This window comes from Haliotis cracherodii, unplaced genomic scaffold (assembly GCF_022045235.1).
Source record: "Haliotis cracherodii isolate W230 unplaced genomic scaffold, xgHalCrac1.p SCAF_1, whole genome shotgun sequence".
Taxonomy (NCBI): Eukaryota; Metazoa; Mollusca; class Gastropoda; order Lepetellida; family Haliotidae; genus Haliotis; species Haliotis cracherodii.
In genome coordinates this window covers 82,675,586-82,700,551 of record NW_027266264.1, presented here as the reverse complement: position 1 = coordinate 82,700,551, position 24,966 = coordinate 82,675,586, and the positions used below count along the sequence as shown (strand labels likewise).

Here is a 24,966-nt window from a genome sequence, read left to right as displayed (position 1 = left end):
GTCCTTATGCCCTAACTGGAATAGTCGGTTGCTTTGAGAAATCCGCAAAAGAAATGTAGCGACATGACCATACCCCCTCATTTATCGAAAGTTCTAGGGACCATTGCCCATATGTTGGGTAATCCGTAGTTCGAAACAAGGGGAGTGACTATTAATATATGGTCAAAGTGCCAATAAATTCAACGGAGCCGTTTTGTGAACTAAGCATAATACGCATAATAAACTGGGGGTAAATGGTGAATGTTGTTCACTGCCTGTATCGTTATGCGTGTTATTTTGTACAAATGCATCTTCCCGAGGCAAGGGAGTAAACTGACTTTAAAAGTCCAGTTTCCACCCTTGCCGAACTAGGCTCGAATTCTCGGGCTCGATCGTAGCGCCACCAGTGGTTATAACGAGTTGTGTCCCTTCTAAGCCTCTCCTATGGACAATCAGATTCCACCACTCGTCTGATCGATAATCAAGATCTATATTGTGATAAAAGTGATTCAAATCACGTGACCACCTTGATAAAAAAACATGAAAAGATTGGGAAAATATCTGTTGACAACGATTTTGCCAATCCTGCAATCGACTGAAATCTACACGACAGTTTACGAACTGGATTTCTATTTGCTGCGCCATTTTGATTTGACTATGCATAAACTCGTTAGTCCAGCTCATAATGTAACTCCATAATACCAGCCTAGTTCGGCAGGGATGGAAACTGGACTTTTATAGTCAGTTAATTCTCTTGCTTTGGGAAGATTGTACAAATGTGGTCAAACAAAACTTGACATGTGACTTAGAACACATCATTACCTGTTTGAGTCTAATTGTTTCCTATTTGGTGTTCGTAAATTGTGGCAAAGCGATAAAATGGCTACAATGGTATAAGTATACTGCGAATTAGGTTGAATGAAACACAACTGCAGCTTGTAGGGTTTTCATGATACAACTACCTAAGGTACGACAGGGCCAGGATGAGCGTGCCCCATATAATGACTTACTTAAGACAGCTTTTAGTAAACAGATTCCTCATCACATTAGTTGTTGCCCATCCCGAAGAAGTACTTACATGTATGTGTATGTTGTTTAACGCTATTAATTCTTAACACTATCAATAATTTAAAAAAAACACAAACTTCTGACCGCAACACCTAAGTGAGTGAGTATGGTTCTACACCGCTTTTAGCAATATTCCAGCAATATCGTGGCGGGGAACACCAGAAATAGGCTTCACACATTGTACCCATGTCGGGAATCGAACCCTGGTCTTCGGCGTGACGAGCGAACGCTTTAACCACTAGGCTACCCGACCGCCCCCGCAACACTTAAGGGTAATCGACTTGAAAGTTACAACATTACTTAAAAGCACATCATGTACTTTTGATACTTCCCTTTTAACAAATCGCACTTCAAGCAAAAACGTGACTTTAACAAAGCAAATTAATTTTTCTTTAGTAGAAATTAAAATAGGCAGTTTATGAAAGACAAGCCTTTCCTGTCAAAGTTATCATACTCTCTATACATGGTATCATATCATCACGTATAATGTCACACTTTTCACAACAAAATAACATTTGATTCAAGATAAGAACATCCCCATTGATATCTGAGGTCACGCTCATTCGCGACGGTGTCATCCTGGTTCAAGATGGCGCCACACTATTGACAATAGTGTCGCGCTGATTCCCAAACTTTTTCATCATTGCTGTCATTAGAAATCATTATCTTGGTAATCAGGCACTGCAAAAGGTGATATTGAGTATTGTTTTACGCCGCTTTCAACAATATGGCGAGAAACGCAACTCTGATCGGTGGCTTAGAATACAGGGTCACCCATACCACGTGTATCTGTACATACAAATACGTAACTGAACTTTCTATAGTTAACATGAATGTGTTATCAAGTCACATCTAATAAAAGACACCACTGCCCCAATGACTGTGTCGTAAATGTGACGTTCACGGGCACTAGTTAATCAAGTTCCAATATGGATTCAGGGGCAGTTGGGTAGCCTAGTGGTTAAAGCGTTCGCGCGTCATGCCGAAGAATCGGGTTTGATTCTCCACATGGTTTCAGTGTGTGAAGCACATTTTTGGTGTGCCCCGTCTTGATATTGCTGAAAGCGGCGTAAAACCATACACCCTCGCTCACTCAATAGGGATTCTGCTTAAATCTTACCGAGATGATTTAACACGTGCATTAAATTTAATTTTCTCAACTCCATGTAAATAAACTGCCGGGCAATAGAAAGTTGACACTTGAATTTGACCAAACAATTACAAACGTTATCAAAACTTGACTCGGCTTAAAACTGTCGTCGGAACACTGCAAGCTTCAGGCGTAAAACACAACTGCGTTACCCGTATCAAATACATCACCATCGAATAGCCATTTTTCATTTTAAGCCATCATCAAACATGGATGTATACGTTCTATTGCCCGGGAAAGGATTTAGGATGAAACCGAATTATGAAAATTTGCGTCAGAAAACGAATAAAGCAATTTACTATTATGTCATTTAATCTTGCTAAAATTGCATTTTTTCCAGTGACAAACAAATATGTACAAGGTACATTTTGGTCATTAGTGTAATCTGTATTAAAAGTACATGTACGTAGTTAACAAATGTTATATTTGGGATTACACTTTCTCAGTTAATGTACTAATCGCCAGCACACAAAGTCAGCTATCTAACCCATCCAGCCACCGAGGCTTCCACAAAAAAATGAAAGTCCGACAACAGGTAGTATAGATCAAGTACTTTGTGTACCCCTCAGACAAGTGTAAAGTGGCACGGCTCCCTTTTGTGTGCTGGTGATTAGATGTCACATTCTGGCAGTGTAGGTTCGAATCCCCGACGGGACTCAACCCCCAAAAATGCAATAATCTCTACTTTACTGATAAATTGTTATCCCAAATTTAACATTTGTTAAATTTGACCACTTTCTAAAGTGGCATTGTGTGTTCATACATATACGTATGTGGGTCAGGAAAGTCCAAGCGTCTGCTTCAGTCGCCACATATGATTAATGGATTTCCAACGAACTGTTTCGAGACAGTGTCATACTTGACATATTTTGAACCTTCAAAGAGGTAAAAAAGTCTGTAAGTCAGTCTGAACATGGCTGTGACACCTTTAAAGGCTCCGCTCCATGGGTTACCTGCGGTCTGCAGCAGCATGTCATGGTTTTGTATCATCTCAAACTTCCCCGAGCTGCTGGAATAACGAAGATGGTATACGATGCCGCTAGCCGTGACGTGCAGGTCGGGGGAGGTGGTGCTGTCTACGGCGATCGAGTCCACGCGGGACAAGCCACTGCTGGCAAAGAAGGTGCTGAGGTAGTGAGTGTCTGCACATGCGCTGAAGGTGAAGGCCCCGCTCGTAGCTCTCTGGAAGCAAGATTCCTTTGTACCTGCAAGGGAGGTTCCCACAAATGAATATCATGACCAAATTATTCTAAAGACAATCAGTCATATTCATATCTAAATTTCAGAATCTTGGACCCGAACAGTCCTACCATTCAGCGAAATATAGATAATTTAAACATTTCAGCCTGCAAAGAACTTACAATCGGACACACCCTGCAACATGGTCATAGCAGGAAAAGTGATCTGGATTTTTACACACATACAGAGCCACGACAATAATTGTTAATTAACCAGCATGTACGCTACTATTAGCTAATAAGTGAATTCGGTTTAATGGCTCTTTGAACAGTACTTCAGTTAAGATCCTTGAAATTCAATCATAGGCCAATGAAATAAAGTACAAGTCATGAAAGAAATGATCATAGTCAGATCGCTTTTTCAAATATAATTAATTTAAATTATAAACTTAAAATTTCAAATTTTAAATACAATTCCAAACACATTTAAACCGTTAAGGCGTTTTGATTACGGAATCTAAACACACGTTCACATTGTATTTTCCAGCAGTTTAGCAAAAAAATTATTAAAAATCACATCTATGTTTCAGGATGTTAACAAACACGTCAGACCTACCTTTCAGGAGTATAGTTTTTGTAGGGTTGGTTCCTATGAACTCAAATGCTGCGTCCACGGAGTTTGTATAGCCTTGGTATAAGTCAGTGGTGGAGTAGTCACCAACCCGAGCAACGGAAGTGATCGTGGTACCCACTATGTTAAACTTGTAGACTCTGACCTTCGGCCCACTGAACATAGCTGTCTGGTAGTCTGAGAAGTGCATCACTGTGGCGTCTATAGGCATGCCCAATTCACATGTCCTCTGGAACGAAATAAACAGCTATTGGTTATCCTTCTGAGTCAGTGCATGCTCGATAATCCAGAGTTAATATATCCTCCCTGTCACCACCTCCTTCACTCTGAACAGAGAATTGTCTCCCTAATGAGTCATGTCTTTCTTACAGACCCTGATACAAATATATATCAAATACAGCCCATGCAAGTCTATAATGTTTAGCAAGTCTAGATAACTGCAGTCTGAAAATGAAGAGAATCACTGGGCTCCCTTTATATTATATTTTATTAAGATAACTGAACAGCTGTTTTTTTCTGTACGATATATTCATTTCAGAGGCTAGTCTGTTAGTCTAAGGGTATTCGTCAAAATAGAGATTTAATATACTGGATAGTCGAGAATGCGGGTAACGCTGTAGTTGGAAGTGTCGTTGCAGCAGGAACGACAATACATTCATGTACGGTACCACCGTTCATAACTATTGCAGCCGTATACGACCCGATAACACCCTCCGTTAAAAAATAACGCCACTTGAATTCCCGGCCATAATTCCAATCTACGAAAATCCCTAATGTATAGAGGTAGAGTGTTAAGTGCTCGGTTCTGGAGAAACACCGGCATTAAAGGTAGCGATCGAGTGTTTTGCCAAAACGCTGCTTAATTCAACTTATCATCCAATCATTGTTCATGGTACTGATGAGGCCAGAGGAGGGATGTAGTACAATGTACTACTCTAATATTATCGTTGTAGTTTTAGTGTCACTTGATTCATCTACACAAAGGTCTTAACATGTATTTTTAACACTGGTGTCGTGTGTTGAAAACAAAATTTCACTGTGGCGAGTTTAGGTCATATGTTGCTTTCAGTCTTCCAACCTTTGGGTTTTGCTCGATAGCTTCCTTTAATAGCGTTCAACCGCAAAAAAAGTTACACTAAAGCCAAACGTTGTGCGACAGCAGTGTATGTAAGTACGTTTGAACTCTTTGCTTACAATTATTCATGTTTGATGAAAAACTTTAATTATCTATCGTAAGTGTTAATCCTTGAAACATTTATTGCTAAGAGTACGTACAACTTCTCTTGGAACAATGACCTTTGTGTCCTAATATGTAAGAATGTTTTAACTGTTCATCTCGCATTGTTCTGTTCGTATGGAGCTACGCAAGGCTTTGTTGTGTCGTGAGTCGGGTGTTGAATAGTGAGGAGTGTTTTATTTTGTCTGGATAAAGATTGTTAGAAGCAAAGACCTTTATCAACAACACAGAGAACTATACCCTTCAGACAATCAGAACCTCGCGTAGCTTCCTACAGAATCACCACAGAAACACAATAAAATTTTGTTTGAAGTTAGGACACGTTATTGGTCGTGTCCTCCTCAGCACTCTAAACTGCTGCACAATACAATTTCGATGGTGGCGTTGATCCTGAATACAATACGTTCCATTAGACCGTGATATATTGATTATAAGATTTTCACGCCCCCCATGTCATCACATCCAGACTTAATAATTTCTTTGTCACTGGGGTGATGTTAAATTATTTTTATTTCTTTGTATTGGTTATGAATTGACCAAACGCAGGAGGGTGTGTTCGAATAGACTGACAACCAGTATGTATGACAATGCTTTGTTCCGTGTTTGTATGATTTTACCGTTAAATTGCACAATGATCGGCGGGAGAACTTGCTCGACTACACCGTTAAGTCGTTGTGCCGGGTGCGGCGTAGTACAAAGAACACTTTTTTATGCAAATTATGGAATCTCCGAAAACAGATGACACATTTTGTTTTCGTATTGATATGATTTCTGTTTTCGTACATTGATATAACTTCATTTTTATCCTTGGCTGCTCTGTTTATATACGTTCGAGTAGCTGCCTATCTCTCAGAAATAGAGTTAGATTGGCCTTCGCTTTTGCATCTCTTGGCTTCAGGAGATCTATGACAGATAGCGGATCAATTCTTGTTTTAACCTAGCACGGGCTGGGGCATGGTCTTGACATTCTAGTAACACGTGAGCAATTGATTCAGCCTGATTGCAAGATGAACAAACCTTGTCATAGTGCTTTTTGTGAGTCTGGTGCGTCAGATGGCAACTTTAATTTTCCTTTCATTTGAGTATGAGTTTGGCTTTTGTTGGATCTTGGGCTGAATTTCGTATAGCCATCTGTCGATCTTACTTGCGTCCCATTGCGCTTGCCATATTTTGGCTATAGAGGATTTGATTTTGTTTTTTTATCTCTAGTTTACTAAAGGGAATAGGCTGTATCCCCGCTTTGTCTAGAGCTAGCTTCGCCAGTGTGTCTGCTTTTTCATGTCCATGACTATCTATGTGAGAGGGGATCCAATGCAGCTCCACCTGTTGGCCTTGGTCCGATAGTTTTGTAAATTCGTATAGAATATTGTTGACAGTGTTTCGCCTGGAGTTTGAGTTTCTGCCGCTGATGGCCTGCAGTGCACTTAGCGAGTCTGAGATGACGTCTGCCTTTACTTCCGGAAGTTCCAGTATGAGTTTGAGTGCATGATGAATTGCCTCCAAATCAGCAGTGAATACTGACTGACCATCAGGCAAGCGAACTGAATGTGCTTGAGGTTTGGAGCTGTGGATATGGATCCCGTAACCAGCACTGTTGTTGATAGGATTCTTGGATCCATCAGTGTATATATGGGCCCAGCTGTCCCAGGTAGTTTTAGTGATAGCTACTGATCGCGATAGGGTTGGGTTTTCCTTTTTAGTGAATTCTGATGTTAAAGCAGTGTCAACTTTGGGAGTTTTTAAAGTCCAGGGAGGGTGTAACCCTTTGTAGTGACTTTCTGGAGGCTTAATGTCATCACAATTGAGACTTCGGATGAGTTCGCGTACTAAAATCCCAGATGTCTTCAGTGAGGGATATTTCCGAGCTAGGGCTTCATCTCGAGTGTTCTTGTCTTGCCATATCTATTTAACCAAAGGGTTTGACGTTCGTCCCCAGAACGATAATATTCCTGATCTCCTCTTAGTTTGCCTTTTATGGAGACACGGGGTATCATAACATCTTTCCCCGGCGTTTGAATAGACCTCCAAAGGTAAAGGGTAAGCATGTCCTGCCCGACCGGTAGGTAGCATGCGCCATTCACACAATGTGTAAAACAAAGTAAGCAGGTATTGCCTGACGCCGCCCACCAGGACTCTTGCTAAGTGATCTTAGCGTTAAGACCATTGTAAGCCTATGTTAAAGTATGGGAGTTACAATCATCTTAGGGCTAAGATTGCTTTGTGCAAGTGGGTCCAGGACTCTTGCTTAAGCGATTGCGCCTGTAAACAAACCAGACACTCCAGTGATCGATGACCCAGAAAATCCAGTGACACAAACTAATCAAAACAATACTTAAAGTTTGAACTACGTCTGCTGTAAACAAGTTCAGAGGCTCTGCTGCTAATATTTGAAGAAGAAGTTTGAGGAATATATTCATTTTGCATCACAGTTAAAGCAATTTAAGAACTGGAAAACATGCCTTTCGAACTTGTAACGCCTTGGTCTCACAAAGCTCTGGACGAAATAACCCTGGAAGGGATTATGACACCTAAATACTCATACATGTATTATGAAATGACTGACATATCTATATACCTCTTGCAATACCATTTGTCAAAATTCTTCAAATATCTACCATAACTAAAACAATAATATTAGATTGACCCATTTATCACAGAATAATTCTAATAAATGTCATTTTCTTTGTAAATTCATAACGGTATTAGTAGGTAAGACAACATCATCTGCAAAAAAAGCAAAATGCGCTCACTCACAAATATGCCATGAGTATGATTGCTGTCTATTCTGTTACCAGCTGATTTATATAGATAATAAACAACAGTTGGTTCGGAAAGATGGACCTAGTTCTCAATAAACCATAAATCTGTACACGATTATCTGAATATATCTCCATTTTTCAATCTCTTGCAGCATATAGCGTACCCGGGCCCCATAAACAGCCTACAATAAATAGAGATTATTAATGGCAAATATCATATATTAGAAATAAAATTGTCATTATGCGAGCATTTGATATTTACGCACGATAAATCTCTGCCTGCAATGTTTACTTCGAGTTCAGAAAACGCATAGGAATAGAAACATGAGTGAAAAGGCCCATTCGTCATACAGTACCATATGATTTGCAGCCAATCCTTATGTGTTCACGAGTGCTTAGTTTACATAAACACTCGTGCATAGGAATCCAAAAGACATATTGTTATTTTTTGCTATAGATTAGCGTTAATTAAACACTTATATTGAATGTAGCTTTGTCAAATCTCCCCTATTACGGATGTTGGCACACGCGTTTTTTAACGAGACTACCCTGTTTTTGCTGGAAGCAACTTATGGCGTATTAATTGTGGAAACAGCACATTGATGACTTGTATCTCAATTAACGTGGCGAGCCAAACACAGCGCCTTCTATGTCATATTTACGGAGGCGGATGTGTATTCGTTGACGCACAATTTGAAACAATTAATTCGTCAAGAGATTACAAGAACTGACTAGAACAAGCAAGATTCCTCTTTAATCACTGTGTTGCACTTTCCCTTCTTCGAAATAGAATTGATGGTACTCGAATTCTTTTGTCTTCATTGACTTTGCCTGGATCAATTAATGCCTTCATATCGTTTCATGATTTCCTTTACAACATTCCACTATTTCCTTCACAGCAGTCCATGATTTCCTTCACAGCATTTCATGGTTTCCTTCACTGCATTTCATGATTTCCTTCACAGCATTTCATGATTTCTTTCACAGCATTTCATGATTTCCTTCACAGCATTTCATGATTTCCTTCACAGCATTTCACGGTTTCCTTCACAGTATTTCATGGTTTCCTTCATAGCATTTCATGGTTTCCTTTACTACATTTCATGGTTTCCTTCACTACATTTCATGATTTCATTCACAGCATTTCGTGGTTTCCTTTACTACATTTCGTGGTTTCCTTTACTACATTTCATGGTTTCCTTCACATCATTTCATGGTTTCCTTCATGGCATTTCATGGTTTCCTTTACTACATTTCATTATTTTCTTCACAGCATTTCATGGTTTCCTTTACTACATTTCATTATTTCCTTCACAGCATTTCATGGTTTCCTTCATGGCATTTCATGGTTTCCTTTACTACATTTCATGGTTTCCTTTACTACATTTCATTATTTTCTTCACAGCATTTCATGATTTCCTTCACAGCATTTCATGATTTCCTTCATGGCATTTCATGGTTTCCTTTACTACATTTCATGATTTCCTTCACAGCATTTCATGGTTTCCTTCATGGCATGTCATGGTTTCCTTTACTACATTTCATTATTTTCTTCACAGCATTTCATGGTTTCCTTCACAACATTTCATGATTTCCTTCACAGCATTTCATGATTTCCTTCACAGCATTTCATGATTTCCTTCATGGTATTTATGGTTTCCTTTACTACATTTCATGATTTCCTTCACAGCATTTCATGATTTCCTTCACAGCATTTCATAATTTCCTTCATGGCATTTCATGGTTTCCTTTACTACATTTCATGGTTTCCTTCACATCATTTCATGGTTTCCTTCATGGCATTTCATGGTTTCCTTTACTACATTTCATTATTTCATTCACAGCATTTCATGGTTTCCTTTACTACATTCACGCTTTCCTCCACAACATCCCATACACAAATCTACGGCTTATTTGAATACTTAGCGAATTACAGGTACCTTGTGGACCATCTACACTTGACCAGGATACTTAAAAGTATACACTTGTAACGTGTTTGAAGCAAATTTTGCAAATTGTGTGAGTGACGGGTACTGTCGATAGCGCAGGACATACTTACCCTTTTCGCAAACACCTGGTGTCATAACTGATTGTCAGTGATCCATTCATATACTGCCAACGCTATATTGCCTTTTACGCCCAAGAAATCTGTTCCCTCGGATAATCGAGGCTTGTTATTCTATGTCGTTGACGTTTAATATACCACAAGATTTACTATTATACGTCCGTGTCTTCATCTACGTACAATGTACCTCGTTCTGCCTACATATCTTACACTACCCAAACAACTTATAAACTTTCATTAAATGTTACTTTGAAGATCACATCAAACCTTGCACAAGAAATCATCATATCAATTAACCAATGGATCTGATGAATGGCAGACATTTATTTTCGTATAAACAAATCCTCGGTGAAATGAGACATATATTGCTGCATGGCTTGGATCTTATACATCCCCTATATTATATCATGGGGATATTCCTTAGTAAGACATAAAAACTTGCCAACCTAATTAGTTGACCAAGTTGTTTCTCCTTACAGTTTTTAAAAGTACATTATTCAGTGAAATGAAAGAAGACAAACACATAAGCGAAGATATTTATAAAGAGTGAATGTGGTTTTACGCCGCTTTTAGCCATATTCCTGCAATGTCACGGTAGGGAACACCAATAATAGGGCTTCACTCATTTTATCCATATGGGGAATCGGACCCGGGCCTTCGACGTGACGTGCGAAAGCTTTAACCACAATGTAGGCTACACCACTCCAGCATTAAGAAATAAATAAGAAGGCAGACAACATATAATTTATAACAGAGTTTTTTAAACAGCCGGAAAAGTAGCATCATATTTACACTAGGCACAAAGCATTTTAAATTATAACTGTCGTGGATTTAACATTCCAACTGAAGTCATATAGTATTTATGTGCGCTGTGGACGAAATATTGCATAGATAGTTATATAAAATAAAATATGTTTAACGAAATGTGAAGTATGCTGGGACCTAGAATCGGATCTAAAGGATTCCTGAATCTTCTTCACTCAATAATATTCCATGCAGTATTTTAGAGACATTCAAAGATGCTATATTGTTCGTTTCTTGCATCCACAAGCCAAACAGATCGACTATAGACCGACATGACATATATCTGTTGGCATATACATACCTTCTCATAGTACTGAGTTCCCGGACTCGACACCATGTTCTTCCTGAGTGTCAGAGTTCCGAACACCACACAACTTCCGAGTCGGGCGTTCGTCATCTTGAACTGAAACGCCGAACACCCGGTGTTTTGACCGCACATGCGAGAGCACCCCAACCTCGTCTTCTCACCCCAGTCGGTGCCCTGGGACACAGGACGAGCATAATCAGGCTCCCCGTACACAGAAAACCAGGCATTCTCTATCCCCTCGCATGGTGCCAAAACCCAAACCAATACAACTATAGCCAACATCTTAGAATCGTTGCTCACATGCTACGAACTCTAAAAATGGACTGTTAATTTAAAATCGTTACGATTAATAACGTTCAAACAATAATATCAAAAGTTTCAAAAGTCGGTCTCAGTGTGGACACTACATGCTCGCCAACATTAAGCCTGTGTATATAAAAACATGCAGTCGAGTGTACGTATATGCAGAGCGCTGACCGAACTCTGGGCGACTGGATTCGTCAGTCCATACCGTTGATAGCTTCGTAACGACAAACACGGGCGAATCTTATCGCCTACAGTTGATCTGTAAATATGAGGTCTTCAACTCTCAACGCGTCTTTGAAGTTGCAAACTTAACATGATAGAAGGCCGTTAATTCGTTTTGTCATGTTTGTATTTTCTTCTATTGTGTTGTTGCAGTAATAAAGATCAATTTATAGATTTTCTCACGCTGTCATTTATAGGGCACCTGCTAGTTTTATGTATTTCGACGGGGTCTCATCTATAGACTTGTACCTAAAGAAAAAACATCGCAATACCATTATCTCAATCGATGTTTGTGACGCGTTCATTAACACAAAACGGGATTTATGTTAAACAGTGGTACATCAATAAAATCTTATTAGGGACAATATTGATTATTAACAATGTTATATTTGTAAATAGTAGGTGACTATTGCGGTATTTATTTTAGTATATATTACACTGGTAGTACCAATACTGCACACTATATATTTCCTGGCTAAACTCGACAAGGCACTATGGGGTGTTCTTGTGATCGCTTGACAAGTGAAAGGTCTGGGTTCGAATCCACACACAGGGTTTGATGCCAATTTTCTCGCCTTTCCATCGTCATGTGTTGAGATATTGATAACAACTGCGTAAACCACTAATGTCCAACCCGAAAAAATGGCAAAGTCCCATTGTAGACCTTTCCAAGGTATCGCGTTCATACGTCAACATCTACGTTAACATCTACGTCAAAGCCGCAGGTGGAAGCGCACACTACAACGATGGAAGAACAGGAACCGAAGGGAATCACCTCTTCAAATCAGATGACTGAGTACGTGTGTATCGTGGTAAGAATTTACCATTTGGAGGTGGTAGCGTAATGATTTGGCCTGAATCTGTGGTCACAGAAGGACGGAACTTGTTGTTGAGCACTAATCTCACAGTACAACGTAACATCGAACAGGTATTGCGCCCAATAGTTCTTCCCTTCCTTCAAGAGATCACGTATCTTGTTTCATCAGGAATACCCAAGCCACACCCGTCACTCCCTGTACGTTACTAATATGAACGTTTTGTCTTGGCCAGCTCCCTCTCCTGACGTGTTGAACACATCTGCGGCCAACTTGGTCGTCAGATTAGAACAGGACCTCTTGCAAACAGCCGTAACTTAATGTAGGTATTCATGGAAGAAGATAAACGTCTAACAAACTCCGAAATATGTCGTGTCTTCCCAAAGAAGGAAAACGCTCGACATTGACTGTGATCATGTCAATTCCTACCATGCAGGGCGAATTTGATGTCAACCATATTGTGACTGCAAACTGACAAAATAACCCCATCACGTTGTCCTCATAGATGCTGTTTTTTACGATGACAGAGCATGTACCTGTATCATTGCTGTCTAGTTTCTTTCTTCATCATTACAAACGCAAAATGGAATATGTTATAATAATTATGATTATTGTAAATCCAACTAGCCTCCATCCGTCCCTACTACAAAACAGCCAAACCTTTAAAAACATCTGCTTTCTTTCTACACATTTCTATCTGGCATGAACTTCTGTATCGCCCCTTGATAGATATCCCGGCACTACATCATGGAAATGCTGCTCGTGAACATTCTATTTATTACCACACCACAGTTCGATGGTGATCGGAATCAATGTTTTACACAGATGCTGTAAACTTTCAGTGCAGAAAATAGATAAAGCGTTAAGGACGCAATGGATTTCAGTTATAGGTTCTGTATGTTTTAATGCAGCTGCAGCTGGTGCCCTGGCCAATGAAGCATTGATCTGGTAGGCCGGTTGACGGAACTCGTGCCATGCAAACACAGAAGTCACATAAAACATCGCTATGCTTTGTTGGTGGTAGCTAGCATTTATGCAAGAGCATATTGAATGCATCTTTGATATTCGTCCACCGGCACAAACAACAATAACTCCCCTTCCACGGGAGATATTTAAGGAATGTCTTTTTTCGGTTCAATTAGGTATGAATCAAAAAGCCAATCTGTCGAACTGCCTAGGGCCAGGGGGTGGGGATGGGGTTGGTGGTCTGTGACATCATGCAGTGCTGGGACCGGCGACCTTATTTGGTACCCGGGAATCTATTTAGGAGATATTCCTGACTCAGCAAATATAGTCGTTTTTGGTACGCAGATTCAACACTTAAACAAACGTAATCTTACACGTAAAACATCCCTTATAGAAGTTATTATTTCGATATATTTGTAATTTAACTTTAAATCAGGTCCTTTTTTCAAAGCTTTTAAGATTTGTGTTAAGTAATATTCGGGATTCAGGAATGAGCAAATGAGTCTCAGAGTGAAACATTTGCTGGTATTCGGGGTTCAGAGGAAGGGGTGGCACCCTGAGTGGTTGTGTGGGGCAGGGATGTCGAGTGACAATGGCCGGTAAGGCCTCGCACAGTTTTATGTTTCTGTGAAGTTGTTGCATTGCGATTGTGGCTATGCACAGAACTATCCTTTCTGTTGCCACTGATCAAAATAATGTGCGAAGCTTGAAACCAGAATCGCTCACTGATGTGGAGAGCTGAGGCGGTGGGCGGGGTAGGACTTGATGCACAGGACATTATCACAAATAACACTAACATGACACTGATTACCTCATGATGATAAGGGAAAAGGGAATTCTATCGAATCTGACTGGAATTCCCCGACATTCCGTAGTGATGAAAGTAGACCGCTTAGGAAGGCGTGGCTTCATTTTTGTAACTATTTATTTATTTACTTGTACATTGGTTTATTGTAACTGTTCCTGTTGGTTCCTGAGTAAAACGTGACTGCAATCATACCATTTATCAAAAGGTGAAGACTGTTTAGAGAAAACATGGATGGACACTTCCTGAGATGCGAATTGTTCCAATCTCCAGGAGAAAATTGTTTATAAATGTCTGACAACAGCATCCAATCTTAAAACGTCCGGGTCTATGTGAGTGATTTGGGTGTAACGGGTCCTGGCCAAGGTAAGGGGCACAACTCTGCTCAGCGAATTAAGGCGGGCTGCGTGGAGAAGTACCTGCTACAACCGAATTGATAGATAAGATAAAGTGATAAGCACGAATATAAGCATACAATTTTATCTGAATCAGATGACCAGATTTACCTCGTCTACCCAAATTCTACTGAGGCAAAACGAATCTTTATTATCTACTGCATACGGTGTTTCGAGCATAATGCGCAGTAAAAATCGGCGATCTGCCTTTGGTGCTTTGACAGTGCATTATTTATGATTAAATACTTCACATTTTTAGATTAATTTGTATGTTTATATTGTGTATATATTTGCACTATATATCATGTAATTCATTCTATACATTTACAACACTGAAATGTTGCTTTAAGTACCCATCATGTCAAGGCCAAGCTGACGATAGCTCACCTAGCCAAGCTAAAATAAGGCACAACTTTATGGATAACAACTTCTTGTTTATTGCATATTCCAATCAAACACCTGGCAAAGCTAATTAAAATCAACCAATGCTATCGGAAGTGTTTACTCTATTGTAATCTATTGTTTTCTTTACCTGTTACCTATTGTTACTACTTAATCACCATTGTATAGACATTCAGACGATGTAATTAACGCAACTCATTTCGGCCTGTCCAATCAAATTCCTATTAGTAAATTAGTACTTTTTACACCATAAAAACAGGTCCGTGATTTCAGATCGAGCTCACTTGTACAAACATTATTTATTATGTCAAATAATATCATGATTGAAATTTACCATTTATGTGTAGGAAGTGGCAAATAGTATGTAATAGTGTACTTGCATGAATATTGTCATGCGTAATATCTGTCATTGTTGAATATGTAAGTGAATTAGATGTATTGTCAGGATTAGTTGTGCATTGATGTATTGCACATCATTTATATGCTCATAGGGAACTAATATAAATAAAAATTTTATATGATTTATATGACGACCTTTGAGGTATAATTGACATATGCTTAAAGTAAGGGTATGACTTGTTCATGATTAATTATTATTTAATGTTATGTTGAAAGAATGAACTATTATAATTGTTACTATGCATACAAATCCTACCATATGAATTGCTAATGTCACCATAAAAATGTGATTTATGTATAAGATTATTGTCTGATTATTCATGTACATCACGTTGGATCTCACAATAAATACTGAAACATCTCTGAAGCTAATAACTTGTTATCCAATAAGTATCTGCCGAACTGTTCACATAGGATTTCGCCGCGTCAATGTAAACAATATTGAATAAATTTTGAATATAATTAATAATATAGAATAAAAACATAAGCATCGACATACAATAAACATTTTATGAATATAGCTACATTGTGTCATACCAGGATTAAATTAACACTGTGATAACATGATACCCGCCTCTTTGATGTTGCGTGCCGGGAGGTGAAATTGCAAAACAAAAATCGTCAAGCGTGATCGCAAAGCGACAATTAATGTTTTCCTAATCCCAGAAGTAATGAGCAACTTCCGGCGACACTTGGCCATTGTTCTTCAGCAGTGTGTCTAGTGGTAGAGCGTCCACCCAGAGAGCGGAAGGTCCGGGGTTCGATCCCCGGTCGCGTCACAGTTAAAGACGTTAAAGACGTACTTGTTGTTAACCTGGACTCGTCGGTTTGGAGTCAGTATACTGTGCCTGTGTGTTAAACTGGTAGCATGGTCTCTGTGTGCTAGCACCATAAAATCGGCATCACACCAAATTCAAACACCGCCGTGGTATTGCTGGAATATTGCTAAAAGCGGGGTAAAACCAAACTCACTCACTCACATACAAGCATCCACACACACACGTGCATGTAAGTCGCTATATAAGTGCAATAATCTTGGAAGTGACGTGAAATCCCCTTTCACCTCACCTCTTCAGCTGTGTTCTTCAAACAATGACGTCATTGGCTTCAGAGACATGACAACTTTCTTGGAAGGTTACACACTCAGTTGCCTGGTTCTTTTCTGAGATTGTAAAAAGTGTTTGAGAGTTCACATAGTATTAATTTCATTTGTCGCAAATGCTCTCTGTGGATAAAAAGAAAACTCTTCCTTAATTGTATCAAGGAGTATGGTTAATCTTTGAGACAGGGATTTGGTGGTATATTTGCTGGACCAATCAATGAATTCTAACCTGGATCTTCACGGGGAAACAAGCATTGGTAGCTGAAGACCAATTCTAACCTGGATCTTCACGGAGGGGGAAACAAGCATGGGTTGCTGAAGACCAATTCTAATCTGGATCTTCACGGAGGGGGAAACAAGCATGGGATGCTGAAGACCAATTCTAATCTGGATCTTCACGGAGGGGGAAACAAGCCTTGGTTGCTGAAGACCAAGTCTAACCTGGATCTTCACGGAGGGGGAAACAAGCATGGGTTGCTGAAGACCAATTCTAACCTGGATCTTCACGGAGGGGGAAACAAGCATGGGTTGCTGAAGACCAATTCTAACCTGGATCTTCACGCAGGGGAAAACAAGCATGGGATGCTGAAGACCAATTCTAACCTGGATCTTCACGGAGGGGAAAACAAGCATGGGATACTGAAAACCAATTCTAACCTGGATCTTCACAAGCATGCATATGGTTTGTTAAAGACCAATTCTAAATCCGTATCTTCACAGTGGAACTAAGAAAGAAGAAACACTAATATATTTTGTTATAAAGAACTGACCTGTTATAGAAAAGAATGAGTATGTCATGTGATATGTTGTGACGTATGAGAGATGGTAGTTAATGTGATGGTTGTCTATCCAAACTATCTACTTTCCTTCTGAACATCTATTTGACTGTATATTATGTTAAAGTCAACTCATTAAATGAGTCCTTATGTTTAGTCGCTTGGTAAATGACATTTAGCCAATATGTTAACTGATGACGAAATCTGCCAGGCATCATTACTATAAACTTTTGACCTGAAAACCTGAAGACATTCCAGTACTAAACTCATGTCTTAAAGATTATATCTTCAATGCAACCAAGGAAGGGCTTTCTTCATACTCACAGAGAGTGTTTGAGATTAGTGGAATTTGTATCGTATGGATTCTCAAAACATCAAAGGATTTGCAATCTCAGATATAAACTAAGTTCAGTTATGTCAAAACATTTGATTTGTCACCATTTTGTACACTTCTAACCCACACAAGAAACTTGAGAAAAAATTCATTCCTTGATCCATGAGGCTAAACTTGGTGAATGTAGTTATATATCTGTATCTTCAGAGGGTCAGGGCAATTTTCAAAAGTGAAAGAAAATGTTATCTGAGAAAACACTGTGTGAAATGCTGGAAAACGATAACATATATGCAAACTTTGGAGATAAAACATCTAGGCAAGACGTCGGCATCCCCATGAGCGCCCATTGTGTCCAAACCCCTTTTGTTTCTTCTTCTACTCGGATTGGCAAAATCTAAACAAGAGAATTCGACCAAGGAGTTTAACTAAATCTGAAGATATATCAATAAAATTCCACAATAACGGTCAAATAGACGATTCCTTCCACTGATTTACCCACCTGAAACAGAAATACAAGAGACCAGTGAAACCGCCTGCAAACCAGAACATGTGTCAGACTCCGGTGTCAGATCGACAAACAAGACTGATGTGTAGAATGTGAGGTGCGTCTTGCAGAACAGAACATATGTCAGACTCCGGTGTCAGATCGACACACAAGACTGATATGTTGAATGTGAGGTGCGTCTTGCAAAACAGAACATATGTCAGACTCCGGTGTCAGATCTACATAAGACTGATGTGTGGAATGCGAGGTGCGTCTTGCAAAACAGAACATATGTCAGACTCCGGTGTCAGATCTACATAAGACTGATGTGTGGAATGCGAGGTGCGTCTTGCAAAACAGAACATATGTCACACTGCGGTGTTAGATCTACATAAGACTGATGTGTGGAATGCGAGGTGCGTCTTGGAGACCAGAACATATGTCACACTGCGGTGTTAGATCTACACAAGACTGATGTGTGGAATGTGAGGTGCGTCTTACAGAACTGAACATATGTCAGACCTCAGTGTCAGATCGACACACAAGACTGATGTGTGGAATGTGCGGTGCGTCTTGCAGACCAGAGCAGGTGATCTGTTTCATATTTAGATCTGTACACAAAGATTCAGAGTGACAAATAACACCTCTACACTACAAGAGGGATGACTTCAACTTTCCTTTTTTTGTCGAGCAATGTTCCAACGACCCCAGCTTTTCAGGTGAACAATTGACTTGCCTTTGCAAGTGCCTGTGACGGTTGCCACCGTTGGGACAGGATGCGCTAACCTTTTCGCGAACACCTTGTGTCATCCCTATTCAATAGTGATTCATAAACACCTGCTCATGATATAGTCGGAATCATATACAATCGACTCTGTTTGGGGCAGAGATTTCTTATGAATATGGAAAGGGGGGTTGTCGCTTTTATCTGGTGTCTATATTTAACGACTTATATTAAATTATTCTAAATGTAGTGTGTGTATAAGTGACGGAAATATGTTTGTTTCAGCAATATTCCAACTATATGACGGCGGTCTGAAAATAATCGAATCTAGACCAGACATTCAATACGGTGGTTGTTGACATCATGAGCATCGATCTATACAATTCGGATACGATGACATGCATCAACCAAATCAGCAAGCACCCCTCTCACGACAAGCATATGTTGCTGAAGATCATTGCTAACCCGGGTGAAAGCGGCCAGGGCGATCATACCTAGAGTTGCTATTGCTATTGCTATCCCAATGGAAATCCTGTATTGACATGACATTTACCCTATTTCTGTCGGTGGTTAGAGTGGACGCACATTAACAGTAATAGATTACGTACGACGTCGCTCATTCAACTGTCTAACTGTTCTTTAATGCTTCACATTCAATAAATCTCAACTCCTGGCCAAGATGCTAACAAAAGTTGTTTTGATTCTGTCATAGATCCCTGTCAGATATCAATACGGTGAAATAGCTATTGTGCGTCGCTCACGGTTCTGTCTTAATTACCCACTAAAAGGATATTACTGTAGCCATGTTCTTCTGATGACATTGGTATTCGATTGACACTTTATCATCATCGTTCATGACGCGTATTGATGCCCTGTATTTTGAGTGCATAAATGTCAGATCTCACAGGCTATGTCTGGCTGCATCCTGAACTACTCGCCTGTGTTTTGAGCGATTGTTTGTCAGATCTCACAGGCTATGTCTGGCTGCATCCTGAACTACTCGCCTGTGTTTTGAGTGATTGTTTGTCAGATCTCACAGGCTATGTCTGGCAGCATCCTGAACTACTCGCCTGTGTTTTGAGTGATTGTTTGTAAGATCTCACAGGGTATGTCTGGCTACATCCTGAACTCCTCGCCTGTGTTTTGAGTGATTGTTTGTAAGATCTCACAGGGTATGTCTGGCTACATCCTGAACTACACGCCTGTGTCTGGCTGTATCGTGGAATCCTAGTCTGTGTTTTGAGTGCTTATATGTCAGATCTCACAGGGTGTGTCTGGCTGCATCGTGAACTCCTAGCCTGTGTTTTGAGTGATTGTTTGTTAGATCTCACAGGGTATGTCTGGCTGCATCGCAAACTCCTCGCCTGTGTTTTGAGTGATTGTTTGTAAGATCTCACAGGGTATGTCTGGCTGCATCGCAAACTCCTCGCCTGTGTTTTGAGTGATTGTTTGTAAGATCTCACAGGGTATGTCTGGCTGCATCGCAAACTCCTCGCCTGTGTTTTGAGTGATTGTTTGTAAGATCTCACAGGGTATGTCTGGCTGCATCGCAAACTCCTCGCCTGTGTTTTGAGTGATTGTTTGTCAGATCTCACAGGCTATGTCTGGCTGCATCGCAAACTCCTCGCCTGTGTTTTGAGTGATTGTTTGTCAGATCTCACAGGGTATGTTTGGCTGCATCGCAAACTCCTCGCCTGTGTTTTGAGTGATTGTTTGTAAGATCTCACAGGGTATGTCTGGCTGCATCGCAAACTCCTCGATTGTGTTTTGAGTGATTGTTTGTCAGATCTCACAGGATATGTATGGCTGCATCGTGAACTCCTATTCGATTCAGTGACAAATCACACAAATCCCTATGCCGGATGCGATTCACCATTTTGACTTGTACCGTGTGTTCCCGTGATGTTGTTTTTCGGGTGAACGATTGCCGTGCCTTTATGTGTGTTTGTGACGGGTGCCAGCGGTGGGGCAGGATACGCCCACCTCCACGCGAAGACCTGTATTATTTTGTCTATTTGTTAGTGATTCACGAATAAATGCTTATCGAATCTATGGATTCGAGCAATAGGCTTTGCTTTTAGTAGCGATTTCATATGGTTGTGGAAATGGTTGTCTATATATAACTTCATGTCAGCTTCATTTGGGACAAACGCCCGAAGTGATGCAGGTCTTAGACGATTAGCACTTTGGAAAAAACCACGTGCACGGGGATGATGCTTACAAACCTAAAAAGAAAATGATGGCGAAACTAGGATTCGAATATTGTAGGTTTCTGGTCCGCGTAAGGTAAACACCTCTGCACAGCCGTTTGGTGTCAATGTGACGATGCAGTTCTGACTGCAAACAAGATGGTATTGCAATTCACACATTCACCGTACATTGTATTGTATACTAAATAAACAAGTTAAGGGCCTTTTATAGTATTACCTCCGCACAAAGTACATGTGTTGTATTCGACATGGCGTAAACACGATCGATACACCTACAACGACGGTGTGTGGTGACACGGCAGACCGACCCACTGCTACACAGCCGACAGTGTGTGGAGACACGGCAGACTGACCCACTGCTACACAGCCGACAGTATGTGGAGACACGGCAGGTCGACCCACTGCTACACAGCCGACAGTATGTGGAGACACGGCAGGTCGACCCACTGCTACACAGCCGACAGTGTGTGGAGACACGGCAGGCCAACCCACTGCTACACAGCCGACAGTATGTGGAGACACGGCAGGCCAACCCACTGCTACACAGCCGGCAGTGTGGAGACACGGCAGGCCAACCCACTGCTACACAGCCGACGGTGTGTGGAGACACGGCAGGCCAACCCACTGCTACACAGCCGACGGTGTGTGGAGACACGGCAGGCCAACCCACTGCTACACAGCCGGCAGTGTGTGGAGACACGGCAGGCCGACCCAGTGCTACACAGCCGACGGTATGTGGAGACACGGCAGGCCGACCCAGTGCTACACAGCCGACGGTGTGTGGAGACACGGCAGGTCGACCCAGTGCTACACAGCCGACGGTGTGTGGAGACACGGCAGGCCGACCCAGTGCTACACAGCCGACGGTATGTGGAGACACGGCAGGCCGACCCAGTGCTACACAGCCGACAGTATGTGGAGACACGGCAGGCCGACCCACTGCTACACAGCCGACGGTGTGTGGTGACACGACAGGCCGACCCACTGCTACACAGCCGACAGTATGTGGTGACACGGCAGGCCGACCCACTGCTACACAGCCGACGGTGTGTGAAGACACAGCAAGCCGACCCACTGCTACACAGCCGACAGTATGTGGAGACACGGCAGGTCGACCCACTGCTACACAGCCGACAGTATGTGGAGACACGGCAGGTCGACCCACTGCTACACAGCCAACAGTATGTGGAGACACGGCAGGTCGACCCACTGCTACACAGCCGACAGTATGTGGAGACACGGCAGGTCGACCCACTGCTACACAGCCGACAGTATGTGGAGACACGGCAGGCCGACCCACTGCTACACAGCCGACAGTATGTGGAGACACGGCAGGTCGACCCACTGCTACACAGCCGACAGTATGTGGAGACACGGCAGGCCGACCTACTGCTACACAGCCGACAGTATGTGGAGACACGGCAGGCCGACCCACTGCTACACAGCCGACAGTATGTGGAGACACGGCAGGTCGACCCACTGCTACACAGCCGACAGTATGTGGAGACACGGCAGGCCGACCCACTGCTACACAGCCGACAGTATGTGGAGACACGGCAGGCCGACCCACTGCTACACAGCCGACAGTATGTGGAGACACGGCAGGTCGACCCACTGCTACACAGCCGACAGTATGTGGAGACACGGCAGGCCGACCCACTGCTACACAGCTGACAGTATGTGGAGACACGGCAGGCAGACCCACAACAAGCCCGTGTCTACATAGAGCTGTATGCAGAGGTCGTAGATGCATATATTGCAAGCATTAATTACACTGGGGCATTGATTGTGTATTTAATGTCCCATACAGAGACAAGGACCTGCTCATTCTATTAAGGATAAGATCAACGTAATCATAGATTCGACAGCCAATCGCAATGAAGCCAGAGAAAAACGGGCAATAGAAGTACTCGAGTGACGGAAATACGGGTAGCAAAAATACAGGTAACAGAAACATGTGTAACAGAAGTACGGGTAACAAAATTACAGGTAACAGAAACATGGGTAACATAAGTACGGGTAACAAAATTACAGGTAACAGAAACATGTGTAACAGAAGTACGGGTAACAGGAATACAGGTAACAAAAGTACAGGTAACGGAAGTACAGGTACCATAAACATGGGTAACAGAAGTACAGGTAACAGAAACATGGGTAACAGAAGTACAGGTAACAGAAACATGGGTAACAGAAGTACAGGTAACAGAAACATGGGTAACAAAATTACAGGGAACAGAAACATGGGTAACAGAAGTACAGGTAACAGAAATACAGGTAACAAAAGTACAGGTAACAGAAGTACAGGTAACAGAAACATGGGTAACAGAAGTACAGGTAACAGAAACATGGGTAACAGAAGTACAGGTAACATAAACATGGGTAACAGAAGTACAGGTAACAGAAGCATGGGTAACAAAAATACAGGTTACAGAAACATGGGTAACAAAAGTACGGGTAACAGAAACATGGGTAACAGAAGTACGGGTAACAGAAACATGGGTAACAAAAGTACGGGTAACAGAAGTACAGGTAACAGAAACATGGGTAACAGAAGTACGGGTAAAAGAAACATGGGTAACAAAAGTACGGGTAACAGAAGTACAGGTAACAGAAACATGGGTATCAGAAGTACAGGTAACAGAAACATGGGTAACAGAAGTACGGGTAACAGAAGTACAGGTAACAGAAACATGGGTATCAGAAGTACAGGTAACAGAAACATGTGTAACAGAAGTACAGGTAACAGAAACATGGGTAACAAAAGTACGGGTAACAGAAGTACGGGTAACAGAAACATGGGTAACAGAAGTACGGGTAACAGAAGTACAGGTAACAGAAACATGGGTAACAGAAGTACGGGTAACAGAAACATGGGTAACAGAAGCACGGGTAACAGAAGTACAGGTAACAGAAACATGGGTATCAGAAGTACGGGTAACAGAAATACAGGTAACAGAAGTACAGGTAATAGAGACATGGATAACAGAAGTACAGGTAATAGAAACATGGGTAACAAAAGCACGGGTAACAAAAATACAGGTAACAGAAACATGGGTAACAAAAGTACGGGTAACAGAAGTACAGGTAACAGAAACATGGGTAACAGAAGTACGGGTAACAGAAACATGGGTAACAAAAGTACGGGTAACAGAAGTACAGGTAACAGAAACATGGGTATCAGAAGTACAGGTAACAGAAACATGGGTAACAGAAGTACGGGTAACAGAAGTACAGGTAACAGAAACATGGGTATCAGAAGTACAGGTAACAGAAACATGTGTAACAGAAGTGCAGGTAACAGAAACATGGGTAACAAAAGTACGGGTAACAGAAGTACAGGTAACAGAAACATGGGTAACAGAAGTACGGGTAACAGAAACATGGGTAACAGAAGTACGGGTAACAGAAGTACAGGTAACAGAAACATGGGTAACAGAAGTACGGGTAACAGACACATTGGTAACAGAAGTACGGGTAACAGAAGTACAGGTAACAGAAACATGGGTATCAGAAGTACGGGTAACAGAAATACAGGTAACAGAAGTACAGGTAATAGAGACATGGGTAACAGAAGTACAGGTAATAGAAACATGGGTAACAAAAGCACGGGTAACAAAAATACAGGTAACAGAAACATGGGTAACAAAAGTACGGGTAATAAAAGTACAGGTAATATAAGTACGGGTAAGAACAAATACGTAACATAAATCTGTAATTCAGCTAACATAAGTAACTTTCAAAAGATATACAAGCGGACATACATGTCAACAGAAGTACAAATACAAAAACACAATTAATACATGCCCTCCCCGATAGTGCTCAATTATTGCTAAAAGTTTCGTAAAATC

General features: G+C 41.2%; 2 protein-coding genes across 2 annotated transcripts; one reads left to right on the top strand and one right to left on the bottom strand.

The window, feature by feature from the left end:
- Positions 1 to 2,948: 2,948 nt before the first annotated feature.
- Positions 2,949 to 11,460, bottom strand: LOC139469819 (uncharacterized). The gene is made up of 3 exons (XM_071252122.1): positions 11,173 to 11,460; positions 3,992 to 4,235; positions 2,949 to 3,402 (listed from the first exon to the last, which is right to left on the bottom strand). The coding sequence occupies exons 1-3, from the start codon at positions 11,458 to 11,460 to the stop codon at positions 2,999 to 3,001; spliced, it is 936 nt and encodes a 311-aa protein (XP_071108223.1). The 3' UTR covers positions 2,949 to 2,998.
- Positions 11,461 to 23,163: 11,703 nt separating this feature from the next.
- On the top strand, positions 23,164 to 24,825 carry LOC139458090 (uncharacterized PPE family protein PPE21-like). The gene is made up of 3 exons (XM_071239399.1): positions 23,164 to 23,422; positions 23,648 to 23,797; positions 24,158 to 24,825. Exons 1-3 carry the CDS (start codon positions 23,164 to 23,166, stop codon positions 24,823 to 24,825), a joined length of 1,077 nt encoding a protein of 358 aa, XP_071095500.1.
- The last annotated feature ends 141 nt before the right edge of the window (positions 24,826 to 24,966 follow it).